The sequence below is a fragment of the Centropristis striata genome, chromosome 9 (genome assembly GCF_030273125.1).
Source record: "Centropristis striata isolate RG_2023a ecotype Rhode Island chromosome 9, C.striata_1.0, whole genome shotgun sequence".
Classification (NCBI taxonomy): domain Eukaryota; kingdom Metazoa; phylum Chordata; class Actinopteri; order Perciformes; family Serranidae; genus Centropristis; species Centropristis striata.
In genome coordinates, this window is record NC_081525.1 from 32,655,975 (window position 1) to 32,675,180 (window position 19,206).

A 19,206-nucleotide genomic window follows, 5' to 3' on the forward strand; every position below is an offset into this window, starting at 1 on the left:
ATATAATAATAATAATAATAATAATAATAATAATAACAATACTACTACTACTACTACTACTACTACTACTACTACTAATAATAATAATAATAATAATAATAATAAAAAGAACAATACGAATGAGACTGAAATAAAATAACAGTTTAAACACGCATCAAAGGTGGTATGCTATATAATTTAAAGTCTTGAATTAATAAATTAATTTATGTTTGATCGAATTATTACAAACGGGGCCCTACTGTGTAATGGGTACCCAGCTTGTTGTCAATTAATATGTATTGTGTAATTATGTTTGATGTCAACGACAGCAATTACAAAATAGCAGCATGCATATTATTTATGTATGTATACAATGTCTTGTTTATATATATATATATATATATATATATATATATATGTATATATATATATATATATATATATATATATATATATATATATATAAAATTATTTTTATTTTTATTTTTTATTTCTAAATAATTATCTTAACATGCTGTGACGATTGAATTTCGATTTGAGGCATTCACTCCCACTTCTACACTTGTTTTAAGATGGGAAAAGTCAAAATACGAAGCATATGAAAGGTACCTGAACGCAACATTTGTTTTAACCGCACTTCACTCCGGGTCTTGTAGTTCTCTGTATGCTTTCAGTACACGGATAGCTCGGCTCCGCGAATAACGAAGAACGACATTTCCCATGTTGCCTGTGTCACTACCAAGGAACTACACGCCCCCGTGACTGATAGCACGTACAACTTCTGATAATGTTTGGACTAAGTCCACACTAACTGTCATATGCCGCTAGGTAAAGAGAAAAGAGCGGTCATTTCTCCTACAAATGGCGACCATTGTGTTTTTCTCAGTGAACAGAACGGCTCAGACCGCCGCCAGACGATGCCTGAGATCACGTTTAAAGGGGCTTGCTAGCTCTGGAGAGTCACATTTGCCGCTATCCTGCACTCACAGCCAGTCTGGCACGTTTCTTCCGGGTACGAGATGGTTTTCCAGGGGCTCCAGCGTACGTTTCATGTCCCATGGGACCGCAGGCAGAACCGCAGCCGGGAGAACCAGACGGGGAGTCCTGGTGACAGCAGCGGCCACAGCAGCAGCAGCGGTGGCGGGGTTTGTAGCCAACGCCAACCACTTCCAGCGTGCTGAAATGGCAACGAAAGTATCCCCAGTGGCTGAGGAGAAGGAGCAAGAGGGGGACATCTTGGAGAGATGCCGGGGGTTCATGTCTGCTCCGGTGACCGACATCTGCGTGCTGCAAAAGAGGGAAGGGGAGATGCGAACAAGGATGGAGATGCTGATCATGGAGACGCAGGCCGACTTCTGCAAAGCCCTGGAGAAGGTGGACGGCGGGACGTTCAAGGTGGACCGGTGGCAGAGGGCTGAAGGTGTGTGGGTAACCTGATGTGATGATGGTGATAGTGCAGACAGGGCAGATAGATGCATGTACATCCTCGCTATAATGCCTAAGGTTTTTTGTTTTTGTGCTGAAAGCAACATGGTCAAAGATGCACCCAAGCAGAGCTGCAATGGTTAACTTAATGGATTAATGGATAAGTCGATTCAGAGAAAAATAACTATTTTGATAACCGATTAATTGTTAAACTAGTTGTTCATGCAAAAGGGCAGTAAATATTCAGCCTCTAAAATATGGAGATTTCCTGGTTTTATTTCATATACAAAATATAAAAATAACAAAATATTCGAATTTGGACTAATAAAACAGAAATATATTATAAAATGGCCCGATTTTTCCCCATTTGTTTTGGAGTCCTTAAAGCGAGTTTTGTCATGTAGAGAGGAAATTATGGATTGTTGCAGGTGAAAAAAAAACTGCCAAAAATTATAATTCTGAAAAACAAATAACAATATTAAGGAAGCTGAAAAAAGCTAACTATAGAGACAGGTATCCAAGGTGGTATATAAGAATAAGACCTCACCTTGGACTTTGAGTAGCTGGGGTGGAATGTTTTCACTTTTTTTCTGACATTTTATACACCAAACAATTAACCAATTAATCAAGATTATATAATTATGGATAATGAAAATAAGCATTGCTTGCAGCCCTTTATGCAAGAAATCATTAAAAAAGCCTAATCTGTCAGTCTTTTAATTGTCTTCCCTTGTGTGTCAGGTGGCGGAGGAATCAGCTGTGTGATGCAAGATGGGAAGGTGTTTGAGAAGGCAGGGGTCAATGTGTCTGTGGTGTCTGGATACCTGACCGAGGAGGCCGCCAAACAGATGAGGAGCAGAGGGAAGGTCCTCAAAGGGAAAGATGGTACGTTCTCTTAGCTTGATATTTGTATGCAGCCTGGTTGATTTGCTTGAGTTCACTCTAAACAACAGTCTACCTATATTTAAGTTACATGTCATGCTCGTTTTTCCCTCAGGTAAGCTGCCATTTAGTGCCATGGGTGTGAGCTCTGTTATCCACCCCAAGAACCCCCACATCCCCACAGTGCACTTCAACTACAGATACTTTGAGATCGAGGAGGCAGATGGTGAGTCAGTCTTTGACGTCAGCAGTTGTCTTGGTGTCAGTGACACGATTGAGTGCATGAATGAATGATAACCTTTGTTTCTTTCTTCCTTGTGTGTGTGTCTGTGTGTGTTTCAGGCACTAAGCAGTGGTGGTTTGGTGGAGGCACAGACCTGACTCCAGTTTATATCAATAAAGAAGATGCTTATCACTTCCACAACACCCTGAAGGAGGCCTGTGACAAGCACCACTCGCAGTACTACCCCGACTTTAAGAAATGGTTAAGTACGACTTCGGGCTGAACAGTCAACATTGTTTTCAAATAACAACAGCCGTGATTTAAAAATTTTAAAAAGTTGTTTTTTTCCAATGCTACACAATCAGAGGGTTAGAAACACATGTTACCCGTGGTGAAAGAAGTATTCAGATCCCTGAGTGAAAATTACTCAACTACCAATAAAAGTCTTGCATTCAAAACTTACTTAAGCACAAAAGTATCAGCATCAAAATGTGCTTAAAGTATCAAAAGTAAAAGTAACAACTATGCAGAACGGCCCCACTCAAATTGTTTATTTTCCAGATATATTATTATTGATGCATTTTTCTGGAGCATGTTACTGAAACATGTGACATACGTGAATGAAAGTAGATGAATAAAACAACATGTAAAATCCCACACTCAAGCTCAGATGCTCACAGTATTAGTTGAATCCACATGTTACATTGTTGTAAGCTTACTAAAGATATTTCTATAAATTCATCTGATTTCACGTTAAAACACCAATATGAAAGAGCAGGATAAGCAGTTTAGGATAATGATGAATGAATGTATCCAATGTTGTGTTTGTATGTTTTATTGCATGTGCATAGTGAATAATAAAGACAATAGAAATACAATGGAGCTTCTAAAACAAACTTGCACACTGAATCGCAGTTAGATTTTTTCCCATAAAGTTCAGCCCTAGTTTGACTCCAGATTAGTCCTCTGTTTGTGAAATACATGTACTTCAGCACGTTCGCATGTCTAGATTTGATTTGTGTGTTTGTGGATTACAATGGGTGTATACTCACTGCAGGATGAAGATAAGAGGACGTCTCTGCTTAACATCTGCAGTTTCAGAAAAACCGTTGAGCCATGACGTTAGCCACTGAATGACCACTGAGGATATGAGAAGGATGGGTGTGGTTCATCTGATGTGTCTTGATATCAGTTCATAAGTTCAATTAAAATTTTAAGCTATGACAACAGCCGGTTAGCTTGTGCTGAGCTGTAGAGTCTTGTTAAGCAGATTTTTATCTATGGATAGACCCCTGCTTCCAGTCTTGCTAAGCTAGGCTAATTGTCTCCTGGCTTTAGCTTCACATTTAACAAGCAATCATGAGAGAACATTTTAACTTCTGTTTAAATTCCCTTATAAACTGTCACTGTAGGTATGCATTCACTTGACCTGCATATCCCAATTTACAGTATATTTAAAGTACTGTCCTGGTTAAGAATAAAATAAATAAGCCATTTTTTAATGTATTTGTTTTGTATCTCTAGGTGTGACAGATACTTCTACATCCGGCACAGAGGAGAGACTCGGGGTATAGGAGGGATCTTCTTCGATGACCTGGACTCCCCGAGTCAGAAGGAGGCCTTCAACTTTGTGAAGAGCTGTGCCCGCACCGTGGTGCCCTGCTACCTGCCCATCGTATACAAACACCTTAACGACCCCTTCACTGACGAGGAGAAGGACTGGCAGCAGGTACGACGAGGAAGGTGAGTAAAACATGCACAAATGAACCGCTTGCTGTTAATAACAAATGCATGTCTTGCATATCTTATTTGTATTTTTATTTCTGTTTCCCTGTTTTAATTGACTGTTTTTACTGTTTTCAATTGTGTCCTGCTGTTTTTAATATTTATGTAAAGCACTTTGAATTACCTTGTGTTGAATTGTGCTATACAAATAAACTTGCCTTGCCTTGCCATGCATTTTACATAGGAGATTGTTAAAATGAGATTTTGTATTTTATGGCCCATTTTAGTTCAATGACTCAACACTTAGATTCATTGGCTACAGCCTCCTAACCATCTGCTGTCTTAATGCAGTGAATTTCCACTTGTGTGTGATCTTGATCTGCTATTAAAGCTGCAATTTTCAAAGTAGCTTTACTGAATCATAAGGCTAAATTTGACTCCTCTATAAATTCAGTCACTGCTTAAAGTCAGCTGAATCAACTATTAATTAACTATAAATAAGCTCGCACAAACATAAAACTTGCTTATGATAGATGATCCATTACAGGTGATTTTTTTTAAAGACCTTAAAATGTATTAATGAGATGCAAAATTATGCAGAATAAGAAGTTTTGATGTGTGTGGTCCAAAAATGGCCCACATCCTCTCAGAGCTCTCAGTTCCAGCAGGGGGAGTCTTGAGTCATTTATTAAGAGACCACAACACAGAGAATGAGATGGAAAGAAGCATGATGCATGATGTATGAGATAAATCAACCTGACGCTGCCCGATTGTTTGTGCTTATTGCTTATTTCTCCCCAATTTCGGACCATATTCCTACTGTAGTTTTTGGTTTAGGAGCTGCTACTGATGATTTTTTTGACAGTAGGAACTGGCTTTTTTCAGGACGGGCGCTTAAAGACAGGTGCTACAATTAAGTGTCTTGTCAGAGGATGAATATAGGTGTAGCAGCCATGGGCATATGAGAAAATATTCTGTATTTTTTGAACATCAAAGCATGTAAACATGTTTTGGTAGAAATCCAAAACACACGTATGAGCCTGTAAATTAATATAATCCCCTTTAAGGCACAACAATTTATCATAAATCACATGAAGCTAGATGTTTTAAAAGTAATTTGTATATGTTTTTGTTGAAGATATGTGGAGTTCAACCTGGTGTATGACAGGGGAGTGAAGTTTGGCTTGGCCACACCGGGCTCCAGAATTGAAAGCATTCTCATGTCTCTCCCCCTCACTGCCAGGTAAGATAACACTGGTTTGAAGCACTGCTGGCCCTGTTCTTGTATGACAGTAATGAGCTCTCTGTGTTGCCTGGTAACAAACTCAACCTTCATCCTCAGGTGGGAGTACATGCACGAGCCTGCCAAAGGCACCCTGGAGGCTGAGATGATAGAGGCATTACGTAACCCCAAGGAGTGGGTGTGACCACGGTGTTCGCAGGTTTACATGTCAACTGGACAAAAAGCTCCAGGACGCCGTCTTTGTTATATTTTATAAGGGTGTGACCTGTTTGACTAAATCAGCAGCAGTTAGCACAGTTTGCCAAAATAATATTGCATTGCACTTGTTTGAAGAGTTTTCTATTCTGCGATGATACTTTTCTTTCTATCCTGTTTGCTATGTTTTGTCAATTTAGCTTTGATAATGATTAATGACTTTAGGATTGAATTACTACTGTTGGCCACAGGGGGGCATTGTTCCTGCTTTTAGGTCATCTCACATTGATGATGTGCTCCTTCTTGGAAGTGTTTGTGTCAAACACTAGCTGTGTGTTTTTTCTATCCCTGTGCTAAATGTGGCTTGTTCTACTTGAAGCTCATGAGCTTTACTGTCCTGTAACAAAGCACTGAAAGGGAAAATGGGGGCAAACTGAGCCACTGCATGTGTGCCACTACTCTTATCAAATGTTGATATTACTTTTATGTTTCTGTGCATCAGCTTACAACAACAATGAGTTATTTTTGACAATCAAAGCTAAATATTTCCAGCCAATTAATGGACTGATCCTTCTCGAGTCCTATTTACATTGTGGATAGTCATTCACGTGTGGTTGATGAATCACTTCCTGGCTTGTTTGGACATTAGGAAAACAATAGGTGGATGTTTGATCACGTTCCACAAAGAGGATGATGTGAATCACAGGCCAGGTGGCTCATTGAAGAAAGAAGAATGTTGGAAAAACAAAATGTCATTTTAAATGTGACAACAATTTTTAACTTAATAATTGTAATAAATGATTTGTTCTGTTACCCTTTTAATGTTTTAGTGCCTTAATTCTCAGTTTCTCAGGCATCATTATGCATATTTAAAAAAAGTCAAGGTATTATATATGTCACAGTATAGTGCATCATAAACAATATCATAAAGGTCATAGTACAGTAGACCATTAAAACTGTCAAGAAACATTCATAGTATAGTATGCCATAAGAAATGTAATAAATTAAGTCAAAGTGTATTTCACCATGAAAATGTCTTGTATAGTATGCCATCTTTTTTTTTCACAAACATCGTTTATCATAAAAAACATGGCAGAATATGAAGTCATAGTATAGAATACCATAAAAAATAAAACTGAAGCACTGATAGCATGTTATGAACATATATATATATATATATATATATATATATATATATATATATATATATATATATATATATAGTATGCCATCTAAATGTTCATAGTGCAGTATGTCATCCAAATTTAATAAAATAAGTCATAGTAGATGTCATAAATATGTTATAAAGATTTTTTTTAATGTCAAAATTCAATTAATTCAATTGTCATCAATATTCCTTGAAAAAATGTCATAGTAAAGTATGCCGTCAGAATTTCAGAAAAATGTCATAGTATATATTATGCTCTAAAAATGTCATAAAAAGTCATAGTATAGTATGTCGTCAAAAGTTCATTAAAATTTAATTTAAAAAAATCATAGCATAGCATGTTGTCAAAATTTCATTAAAAAGTTAAAAGTTAATTAAAAAAGATAAAACTCATCGCATAGTTTGTCACAAAAAAGTTAAGTAATTGTGTAATGGGTCGCAAAAACATTTTGACTAACAAAAGTCATGGTTTAGGAGGTCATAAAAATAAGAACAATTTAAATTTTACTTTATTTCATCACCTTCTTTTCTTGTGGTCAAACAACACATATCCTGCTTTTTGGAGTGACAGAAGATGTGTTGGTTAGAAAGTAAAGGAATATATATTATATATATATATATATATATACTAAAAAAAAGCTGCAAAACTCAATAGCACAGAAAATAGGGCTTAAAACATTTTAATCCCTTTTTAAGGGCCTTAATGTTGCTTAATTGATTTATGAACATGTATATGCTGCAGACAGGGACAGTGGAAGAAAGTGTTACCAAAAGAGAACACAAAAACATGTGTACATGTGACACTGAATGAAATTAAAGAAACCTGTTGCACATTTTATGTTTTATTACAAATTAATTCAAGCTTCTGCACATATCAAGGATTTATAACAAGTTCTGTTGCATTTAATGTTATATAACATTTTGTTTGTTTTATAAGGCATTGTAAAAAAAAAAAGAAAAGAAAAGAAAAGAACAGGGCTCTGCAAATAGCAGTAACATCTGACCTAACCAGAATAGCTACCCACCCCCTCACCAGCTCTACTCAGTTCAAGGTCATAGCAAGTGCTGAGGTTCACAGGTCAAAAAATAACAATCAGTGCTCAAGGTAAGTGAGGTGTAGACAAACATTTATCAGTATCCGTGAACATTGGACAGATATATTTGGTTTTTAGTGTATGCAGCAACATTGCATATAGAGTATGAGCACTTTTTTTCAGAGGATTACAGTGACATCGTAGTTGCCGAGAGTGACGATGAAGACGTCAAACCAGCCTGTCCTAGTTTTCATCAAGCAGCTCATTTTGAGCTTAAACACAAAGTGCCTTCATTTATCCACAACCTACTGTATAATAGTTACACTAGTGTTAATGCATTCACTGCATCCCTATGCAGTAAAAAACAATCTCACTGTAACTTACTTTCACACGTACAGACTATACAAATGTATATACAGGTACATTACACATGCTCAACGTGAACTCTGTTCCTCGTGTCGTTAAAGACAGAATCTTTCCCCTCACATACTTCTTTTCCCGAAGCTTCTGTTTCTATTGCTTTCTGTCCCACATTCCTGTGCAAGTCACTCCACAACTTACATTTATGGTGTAGCTGCAAACCTATTTGAATAAATCCTCAGTGTACTTTTAGTGAAAGTGGCACAGCAGAAGACTCTGTAGTCAGTTCCAACATGTTACATTTGCTTCAGGGGAAAGAGAAGGGAAAGACTTTCACAGTTAAAGCAGGTTCTGAGCAAATGTCAACAGCCCAGAGAGGGACATGGGCCAGCAAGCACTGACCATCAACAAACAGTGCAGAGCCAGATTCAACCTCAGGTGTACAGACCAAGCTGCATGCATTACCAAAATATAAGCACATATGACTCACCAACACAAAAAACATTACAGCGCCCCCTTTATAGCTGCTGGTCATATCTTCAATTTTAAACTCAAAAACATTCACCAGTGTATACTGAAGTTGGACGGATGCATTTGTTTGGCAACTTGACTATTTAAACCTGCATTAAGTGATTTTTTTTTTATTTCAACAATGAATCAAATTACTGATTATGTGTGAAAAAGACAATTAGCAACTAACTCTGCAGCTATTCACAGTTTTATGACAAGTAGTTTTGGTTCTGTATAGAAATAATTAACCGCTCAACTGTAAACTGACAAGAAGAATTTTGAATGATTAACACTAGTAATTGAACAATTAAAAAGTTATTTTAAACATACATTTAAATTAGCACATGTATCGTGATGAGCTATTTTTTCTGCAAAGTTTGTGGCTTTAACGCGCAACTACTAGACATCGCTCACAACGGAGAGCTACATGACTTGTGCCACTATACCAATGTTGATTGGCGGGTTAAATCAGCCGTCTTTTTAACAGTATGACAGGCAGACACATCGGACAACCTTGCAGCTAAATAAGTGGTGGAGACTGGCTGCATGTGTCCATGAAACAACATCATGGCTCTGCTATTGATACAGCTATCCACATGCGTTGAAAGTATGTAAGAGCTTTAGCTGACCCAAATGGGTGAACTGTGATTAGCATAATCCCTAATTCTGTAGCCTGGTAACTTAACTAAATGCACAGGTCTCAATGCTTCCTTTAACCCTCAGTATAAAACTGTGGGCAGCCAATTACACAAAATTTGATTTGCTATTTACAGGTAAAAATAAATTACTTTGTAAGAAAGTTATTGAGGGCTAAAGAGCCAGACATTTTTCTCAGGAGTTGGCTAACAAAACCAGAGCACACGTCAATATTGGACTCAAGTTAGCTAGGGGAATGAAACTTCATTAGAAAGCTCATAGTACTGTTTCTGCTGGATGGTGGCGTCTAGATGGTAACCTGGATTTGCGAAACTCTCACAGGATGGTTGAGGTTCGGCATTGACATTGAAAAGTTGAGAATCGGTGGTCGGGCAGCAGGTCTTGTGCACCAGGGTTACCACCAAGACATGACCCTACTGGATGTAACTAGAGAGGTGTAAGCTTACAGGTTAGGCACAAGATACTATAAGGTTGATTTTCTCTTTCTGCCCCTGCTTGTCAAAAATCGTTTAATGCAGATTTAATTTGTTTGGGTTTCACTGGAATTGTTGTTTTCTGCTCTCAATGCAGTTTGACTTTTTTCTTTTTTTTTGCAAAATAGGCAATATACACAATTATATTAAAAAGAGGTCAAATTTAAGGATATTTTTAAAAAGTGCAAAGTATTTGCTTTTGGCCACTTAAACCTAAAGAATTGGCACTGACCATCAATAAAGCATCGATCCAACTCTGATATACACTTTTGGAATGGTTGTCCTTCATTATGACAATCAGAACCCATCGTTCTTTATGCCACATGCAACATTTGTTATGCCTGCCGAGTTAAATTATTTGCTATAGTTTCACAGCATAGATGAGGAAAATCAGCAGAGGTTTGTTGGTTTTGGTATTGCAATATCCTTCCTGCTGACACTTCACCTCGTTGATGAAAGGTTAGTGCAAATTTCAACAGCGCTGGCTCCGGCAAAGATTGCATTAGTCCATTGACCAGACAGTTAATAGTGTTTCTGTATGTGTTGATTGGGGAAGGCTGGTGATACCACAACAGTGATACTGTGAAATGATCAGGTGGTCTTAGTGTAGGTTAGGGCTTTTGTTGGGGAGAAAGTAAGAGACAGGTTTACTTCCCAGGGCCACCGTTGACACTAGTAGAGCTGGTGTTGACTATATCCTCATACTGCGGCGGTGGCTCCGTCTCTATTTGGACGTCTGTATGGCCCACAGCTTCCTCATAAGATGGTGGTGGGTCTCCAACGTTTCCTCTCCCTGATGTGAGCTCTGAGCCTGGATAAGCTGGGCTGCTGTGGACGCTGAGTTCTGATTGGTCACCATGGTGGTAATCCCTCCCCCAATGGTCCATAGAGACCACTGACAAGACATGGTCATGGTGAGATTGTCCAAGACTGGGGCTGCGCTGCGAGCGCTTGCGGGAGTGGCATCGCCACACAGTGATGGCGACGGCTGCGATGATGAGCACAACCAGCAGCAATGGCACGATCAAGTAAAGAGAGTGGACTCCTCCAACCACCGTCTCCAGCCCTCCAGATGGACTGCTCTCCCGCACATATTCCTCCCAGAACCGTCTCTGCAGCCAATCAGAACACAGGCACACATGTTGTCAAAATCAACAAGATCATAAAAATGTTCTTCAAAATAAGACTCAGCAACATTCATGCCAGCTAGAGAATAAACATGGTGGCAGAAAACTGTTTCCAAAACACAGGGTCGTAGTACACACAGTGTCCGCAGTATGAATACTTTCTATCTGGATTACTGCAACACAAAGGCAGTAGACAACAACATCCGAACAAAAAGCCACCACATGATTGTGCACGTCTATCTGCGTGACTTTGCTCTCTGGCCTCTCACAATAGTTTTACAAAACGGCTCCCTCTCTAGTATGGACTCGGCTGTTCTTCCTGCTGATAATCATCACTTCCTGAAAAAACACCCACATTCCACAAACTACCACTCTTGGCGTAGGATTTCATTACTGGACACATGAACCCTACGAAATAGAATTTTAAAGGGATTTTATTACATAGGGCAGCTGGTATGAGTTACTCAGCAGTAGTAATATTGATTTGTATCTTTTAGCTCAAACTGGGAGTACCGTGTTCAAAGATTTCTGGCCACACGGCTAAAGGTCAGAATAATAATATGTTACAAGAATTAAGCAGCAGAAGGATAATTGAGCTTTTGTACTACCCTGTGAAAAACTGTGGGTGTTTGCTTATGGTGTTGTTGCTGCAGATTTTTGTTTGTTGACCCCCTGAGGTGCGGTACATTTCTTTCTGACCAGTCATTGGCTGTCTGGGAAATCTCTGAACACATGACTCCCTGTTGGAGCTAATATTCCTGTGCAGACATTTAAGCTGGTGAGCAACGAATACAACCTAATGCTAAAAAAACTATCCCTTTATGTGGTTTATGTGGGTGCCCACACGTAGCCATACACAGCGGGTGGCAGGTGATTTAATGTGTTCTACTTTTCTGTTCCAGTGTGTATTTAGCCTTGAACAAAGGAGGGAGACTGTAGGTCTGATGTGGTGCGTCTGTCATCCCATTACCGTCTTTTCGTCATTTTCGAAAGCCTCTCTGGCCTCCTCATAGGTGCAGATCTCCTCACGGCACTCCCTCTGGATGTTACCCTGCTTCATCTCCTCCAGCAAGAAGTTGGCCCTGCGCAGCCGGTGCAGCACCGAATGGGCTGCGTCCGCCGGCAGGAACACTGGGGAGAAGGAGACAAATACAAGGGCAAAGAGGAGAAAAGGGAAGTAAGATTGAGAGATGTGTGAGACAACAAATGCATGAATCAAGATGCCAAGTGGAGACAGGAAAATAATATACAAAAAGAGGAAAGTAGGGGTGAGTCAGTAAACAGAACAGCGTGGGGAAGGAAGCAAGGGGCGGGGGGTTTATGCAAAGAGAGAGTGTGTTAAAAGAGAGAGGAGTGAAGCAGAAGGAGGAAAAGAGGATAAAGATGCCAAAAAAAAAGCAAAAAAGGAAAAAAAGGGAGAGGGAGAGAGGTGGGGATTGAAACAAAGGCAGTAGAGCAGAGCTGAGCGCTGCCCAGTGCCCACATTTCTACATAAAAACAAAAGCTCCTTTGATTTAGGCATCCATCCCTGGGCCACATAAGACAAACTAGAGGAATGAACTTGGAGAGACAGAGCGGCCCTCTGTTTCACACATCGAGGACAAGAACATAAATGCTCAAACACAAACAGCACACAAGATGCCACAACATGCCCTGGGAATGTCTGATGTGCTACTGCTTCAACAAGTAATGGCGTCCATGTGACTCATAATTTCAGGGATGTGATAACTTGAAAAGTACAAAGAAATAAAGGAAGGAAAAAAGGAAATTCCCTCAGGAAAGAATGGGAATTGTTTACAAAAGAAAACAACAAGAACCTGAGGAGTCACATTCCAGCGACTTCATTTTGGTTTGACAAACACACACGTTGAAAATGAACACAATGGGAAAGAAAAAACAACGAAAGAAATTGGAGGAGGGTTTCTGATGATGTAAGTGATGAGTGTAAGTTCATGTGCCTGTGGGGTAAAAACATAAGGATTGTGTCAGTAAACTTACCACTCCCCATGATCCCTTCGAGTCTGTTTGGGGTGATTTATCTAGAAAACAAAACACACATTAATGTTGCAGCTTTGAACCTGCTGAGTCAAACAATAATTAACCAAGACTCCCTCTGAAAAACTACACCTATTTCTCTGTTTCTTCTCAGTATAAATGGGCGTTTAAAATAATCATACACAGCATAAATATCCTAAATTATAAGAGATTAAAAAGGGTCATTGTCACACATTTTGAAGAACAAGAATCATACAGGAGGAACATCTGTTATTACACAGATCACATATGACTATTCTCACTTTAGGGAAATTCTTTAAAAAAATTTTAATTTAAAAGGAAACTATGAGCTAATGCAGGACATAACAATAACACAGTCGCGTGAAAACATCACACCCTTTGTCAAACTCTCCTACATTCTTTGGGATGAATAAGACAATATTAAAATAGTATGAACAATATAACAGCAAGGCGTCAAAGAGCGTGATGTGACACATCCTTGACCAAAGTGACAGTGACCAATGGCGGCTGCTGGTCACTGTTACATGTATGTGTTACGGGAATCCTGCTCGTAGCTTCCCGAAATAGAGCACCAGCGGCGGAAACATTACAAAGCGCCGCCGCCCCGTTACACAAAATACAGGAGAGACGGAGACAACTAGAGAAAGCTAAAACAGTGCTAGCTAGGCTTAACTGCGACTGTTTATGATCTTTTGTCGCCGTGTGTGGGTCTGGTTAGCGCCCCGTGTATTGACCTGACAGGCGGGGATGATTTGTAGGATCAGTGCGTCTCCAGCAGCGGATGCGATTTAACGGGCGACGCATGACTCAAACGGCCGGATATCCCGACACAAAGGCAGATAAAGAGCCTCCGCTGGATACTACAGACCCTTACTTCCTTACGAAGCTGTCCGTTAGTGTAGGGTTATACATTGTCACTTCAGCTCACCTCTTTCCGTCCCAAAAATGCGCATTAGCGATCCCCTCGTCTCCTCTTCTGCCCCTCAGTGTTGCTATGCACAGTGCGCAGGCGCACAGCGCTGTTTGCCTTAAGCGGCCCCATGAAAGAGACTGGCCCTTCCCCTGAATTAAAGGGACAGTCCAGAGACAACACACACCACCATCATTAGATTACACCTCACAATAAGGCTGTTTCCACTACAGCCCAATACCCGGAATGAGGCGGGTCTCACTCGCCGAAACGCCCCTAATTTGAATATGAGCCCTCCAGAGCATCTTTTGACAGGTCTTTTCTTGTCCCTGTAGAAGAACAGGGCCGTTTTTTTTTAATCTCACCTGAAAAAAGCCTGGTTGCTTATTGGATAGAACACTAAGCAGGATGTGATGTAGTAGGCTACTCAACGCCACAACAACACGCGCCATTTGTAAAAGGCTGCAAAGCACTGTTGCCAACTTAGCAACTTTGTTGCAATATTTAGCTACTTTTCAGACCCCCTTAGACTATTTTTCAAAAAAGCAACTGGCGACAAATCCAGTGACTTTTTCTGGTGTTATTGGAGACTCTTTCTTACTCTTCTTAACGACCCACGGGGCCGGCAGCTCTTCCTAACAAGCCGCAGGCTGGTTGCTCCTTAAGAAGAGTAAGAACGAGTCGAAGCGGCACAGTCCTCCTGCAGCAATCTCTCCCAGCTGCAGAGCCGGAGCGGATGTTAACCCCTTAGCGTCCAGTCTGTAAATTGCTAATAGGCTAACAGTTAGCTCTGTAGCAGTAAAGTGTGTATGTGCTGCTGCTGCAGGAGGTGTTCACTTAGCGATCTCTGTTGGTTTACAACAAGAACCGGACACTGTGCACAGTTAGCAATGCCGGTTAATTCACGATCATGATGTTTATCATCAGAGACGCTGTGCATAATTAGCCATGCTGCTTTCTTCATGATCAGCTGCTGACGTTGTGCACAGTTGCATCTCCTGTGTTTAATCCGTCGCAACAATCCTAAACCATACATCGCCTCCGGAGTCTCGTAAATCCCTCTGGGGGCCTTTTTGGAGAGGGTGTGGCCTGAGACCTTCCCGGTGGCCACTCTTTCCCCTAAAGGAAACACAGACTTTATATAGCACACAATCAGTGGTAGAAAAACTATTCAGATACTTTTTCTCAAGTAAAAGTATTAATATCAAAAAGTAAAATTACTCCATTACAAGTAGACGTCTTACTGAAGTAAAAGTACAAAAGTATCAGCATCAAAATGTACTTAAAGTATCAAGAGTAAAAGTAGTCCTTATGTAGAATAGACCCACTCAGATAGTTATATTAATTAATTAATATTGGGCAGGAGAGTGGGAGCTTTCTAATGATGCCTGTGATGACGAGGTTTAGACTACCTGACAGGTCCATGGTACTACATGCTGCAATAGAAACACTAACTTTTAGTGAATTTAGGATAAATCTACAGGTGCAAATGGATGAATTATAGTAAAATCTACACCTGAATGTTTTTTTTTTAATGTTTTCTTTCCACTCCTCTGAAAGAAGACATGTTATGGGAGAATAATAGCCCAAAACCTCAAATTCTCAAATTTTGAGGCATGTGTACTTGAGTATTTCCATTTTATGTAACTTTATTCAACATTATTATTGAACCATTGAATTATCAAAAGAGCCACAATCACTACAATTTGCATTTAAAACAAAACAAAAATACCAATTAAAAAATGATTGAATGGCAGAAAAATAAAAGTAGTAAAAATGGAAGTAGAGAAAGATAAATTTTAAAAAATGCATTACATTACTTGAATGCTGGCCTAAATAAGTTAGTCTTCAACAGAGCTTGCAAATATATAAATGATAATGACTTTGACGCTGATGAACGTTTTGTTAACAGCAGCACCAATCGTGCACTGAACACTCCAGCTGTATCATTCTTAGTTTGGACGACCCTTTCATCAGCACTCTCTAGCACATCAAAGACCAAAAAAAGGGCACATCTTATGGAAGAATAATGTCCATCCTCCTGTTGTTAAAGTTTTACAGACTTGTAGAATCAATGCTAAGGTGTATTGAAGCTGTAAGTAAGTGATGCAGCAAAATAAATCAAACTGATATCACTGTTGTGGTGAAGTTGCAAAACTTAGTTCAGTTAGTGTTTGCCTCACATTTCTCCTCACTGCTTTATTTTCGTATTTTGCTCACATCAACTAATCAGCTGTGAAGCACTGTGGGCCAGATATTGATGGCAGAGAAAGAGACAAGTTATCAATTTGTTTCCATGCGGTTAAACTTTTGCTTAATGTTCTGTGTCAGTCGATTTAAACATTTCAGTATGAGCAGTGGCTTTTTATACCTCATTTTGCATATTTGTACTGGAACTCCACAGCAGGAATATTAGGCTGTATTAATGCTGATGAGAGGCCAGCACTGTGTGTGTATGTGTGTGTTTCTGTTTGTACTCACTGAGTTTCGACTGATTACAATCTGTAATCATCAGTAATGACGTTGAAAGACTTTGCCGCCAGGAACAATTGACCTACACTAACTCAAAGACAGACGCACACACACACAGTCAAATTCAAACTGCCCTGACAGAGAGCTTTTCTCCCCATCATAATATAAACCTGCCTGTATCAAACTCAGCAAAACTTAATATTCATGAGATTGCCTTTAATTCAGTGGTTTCACCAGGCAGCCGATAACTTTTTACTTCAACTTACAGTAAAATAACGAAGAGTCTAACACAGATGTTGATTTCACATTTCTGTTTAAATGAAGTTAATTTGCTTAAAAATGATTTGTTTGTGTGTGTGTGTGTGTGTGTGTGTGTGTGTGTGCAGATGTATAGCTGTGTGCGAGTCTGCATGTGCGTGTGCGTGTGTGTGTGTGTTAATCAATATTAATTCATTTCCAGATTCTTCCCTAAGGACACAGGATTAGTCAAGTTCAATTAGGAAAAAAAATGAGCTGTGTAAGCTTCCTGCAGCACAGTGTGCAGTGTGTGTGTGTGTGTGTGTGTGTGTGTGTGTGTGTGTGTGTGTGTGTGTGTGTGTGTGTGTGTAAGACACACAGTAAATGGGGTGTTAAACAAAGTGCAACCTGAAGAGATAGAGGAGCTAAAGAAAAGTAGGGTAAAGAGTATCGCAAGAGAAAAGCAGGAATGTAGTTAAAAGGTGAACCCACTTCCACGAAAGTTTACCCTAATTAGATGAAGGTTAAATGAGAAAAAACTTGAAATTACTTGCCTGGTAACATATATTTTTTTATTACTGATTTTTTTGAATTATTATTACTGAATGTTTTGCCTCATGCTGGTTGTATTTTGTCAAAAAAAATCCACATAAATGTCATGTTTTTCTCTCAGTGTATAGCAGCAAAGATGTCTAAATCATTTTACCAGAAGACAGACTCATGTTAGGCCTATATGGTATATTATACATTAAACCTTTTTATCTGATATTACTTTTTAATAACACAATAAAAAAATGACGGTGGTTAATGAGAGATTTTAAATGCATCCCTAATGTGTGATATATTATATAAAAGAAAAATAGAAACCAGTAAAGAGCGCCAATAGAAAACAGTAAAATTATGGAGTGTAATTTATACCTTTGAATGCCTCAATTTTTCATTAAGCTCTGTCTACTTTAATTATTTTGTGGTGTCTTCTTTTTCCAGAATACCTTTGAAAACAGGATAGAAAATTAGCATTTATTACAGGTGAAGAGAAAGATAACTATATGCTTTATATATATATATATATATATATATATATATATATATATATATATATATATATATATATATATATATATATATATATATATATGTGTGTATATATATATATAAATAAGTGTTTCTGTGCTATATTCTGATCTACTGCTGAGTCAATTGTTGGAAGTTGTGGAATCAGAAATTAGAACCAGAAAGAAATTGAAAATAAAATATTTCAAATATCCATTTCCACATTTTGTAAATCTGTGTGGTATTCAAGGAGCAAACCAAAGGAGACATGGGTTAGCTGGCACACTTTTCACAGTCTGCTGTATTTCTCTAGGAAAAATGTGTTTAGAATCTCCTCAAGTACCCAAACAAAATATACATCAACATTAACACTAACAGCACATGTGGAACCCAGCCCCCAAAATCAATGTGCCGATCAATGCGGCTCAAATTTGACCAACTTTTTGATGAAATCATGGTAGTGAGCTACCATCACTTATCACAGACTTCAAATGGCATAAAAAAAGTAGCTTAATCCTGTTCTGAAATCTTAATATAAAATGGAAATGCTCCCTTTAGCAGAAAAGTTAGTGACTTTTAGATGTTTTTAGCATAATAGATGGGTGAAGGTAAAAAAAAAAAAAAAAGCAAACATTTTGATTTTGATTCATTTTTTAGTTTCTGTGATCTTCACCAGAAAATAGCTGCGTGTGAACCAGCCCTGGTCTCCCCTACACTGCTATTCCTCCACAATAACACTGTAAAAAAAAAAAAAAAAAAGTTAATTTCCAAAAATGTACTGTATTATTTTACAGGGTTTTTGTGCAAATACCATAAAAATGTAAATTACTTTTATTAAAATTATTAACCTTAAAATGAAAGTAAAACTAATATACTGGGTCATTGTGTTTTTTGTTTTTTTTACAGTATTATTTAAGCAATTAATGGTCTTAAATGTTCAGTTTACAGTGAATTCTATGAGGAAAAATAAATAAATACAAAGAATGCACATCTTATCTAAAATTGAGCCAACTTTCTGTTTCCTTACAGCAAAACTTTAAATTTAATGTTAAAAAAATGTAAAAAGAAAATATAAAAAGAGTAAAAGATCTGGCAGCAAAAGTTACCAAACACTTACCAACATATTAATGCTATTTTTTCTATTAAAATAAGCTTTAGTTATTCTCCAGATATACAGGGTCGCCCATAAAACTGAATTTTTTTTAACCTCATTTCATGAAATGATTGTGTGATTTATTCTTGACACATAAAATGTATATCTTCTCAAAACTAATCAATATCTTCCAAACATATCACAATAAAAAATGAAATCACAATTAACAGAGGATTGTGTCTGAAAACAAAATTATTCCAACTGTATGGGTGATCATGCATATATATTTTTATATACAGATATGTATATTATCCTCATTTTTAAATAACTTATCTGTAAATTAGCTTTTAGTTGTTTACTGTTATTTGACAGAAAGTGCGACTTTTGCTACTGGACTTTTTTTTTTTTTTTAACGATTTAACGA

The 19,206-nt window shown here is 38.3% G+C and overlaps 2 protein-coding genes across 3 annotated transcripts; one reads left to right on the forward strand and one right to left on the reverse strand.

The window, feature by feature from the left end:
• The first annotated feature begins 708 nt into the window (after positions 1-708).
• cpox (coproporphyrinogen oxidase) lies at positions 709-6,109 on the forward strand. The gene is made up of 7 exons (XM_059341057.1): positions 709-1,399; positions 2,146-2,289; positions 2,402-2,512; positions 2,629-2,770; positions 4,034-4,252; positions 5,373-5,477; positions 5,577-6,109. Exons 1-7 carry the CDS (start codon positions 841-843, stop codon positions 5,659-5,661), a joined length of 1,365 nt encoding a protein of 454 aa, XP_059197040.1. The 5' UTR covers positions 709-840; the 3' UTR covers positions 5,662-6,109.
• Positions 6,110-7,987: 1,878 nt separating this feature from the next.
• Positions 7,988-14,020, reverse strand: prrg1 (proline rich Gla (G-carboxyglutamic acid) 1). 2 transcript variants are annotated; one of them, XM_059341058.1, is made up of 4 exons: positions 13,946-14,020; positions 13,000-13,040; positions 11,972-12,132; positions 7,988-10,986 (listed from the first exon to the last, which is right to left on the reverse strand). In XM_059341058.1, the coding sequence occupies exons 2-4, from the start codon at positions 13,007-13,009 to the stop codon at positions 10,522-10,524; spliced, it is 636 nt and encodes a 211-aa protein (XP_059197041.1). In that variant the 5' UTR covers positions 13,010-13,040; positions 13,946-14,020; the 3' UTR covers positions 7,988-10,521. The 2 variants fall into 2 exon arrangements, with proteins under 2 accessions (XP_059197041.1, XP_059197042.1); XM_059341059.1 differs by lacking the exon at positions 13,946-14,020 and adding an exon at positions 13,752-13,926.
• Between the last annotated feature and the right edge of the window lie 5,186 nt (positions 14,021-19,206).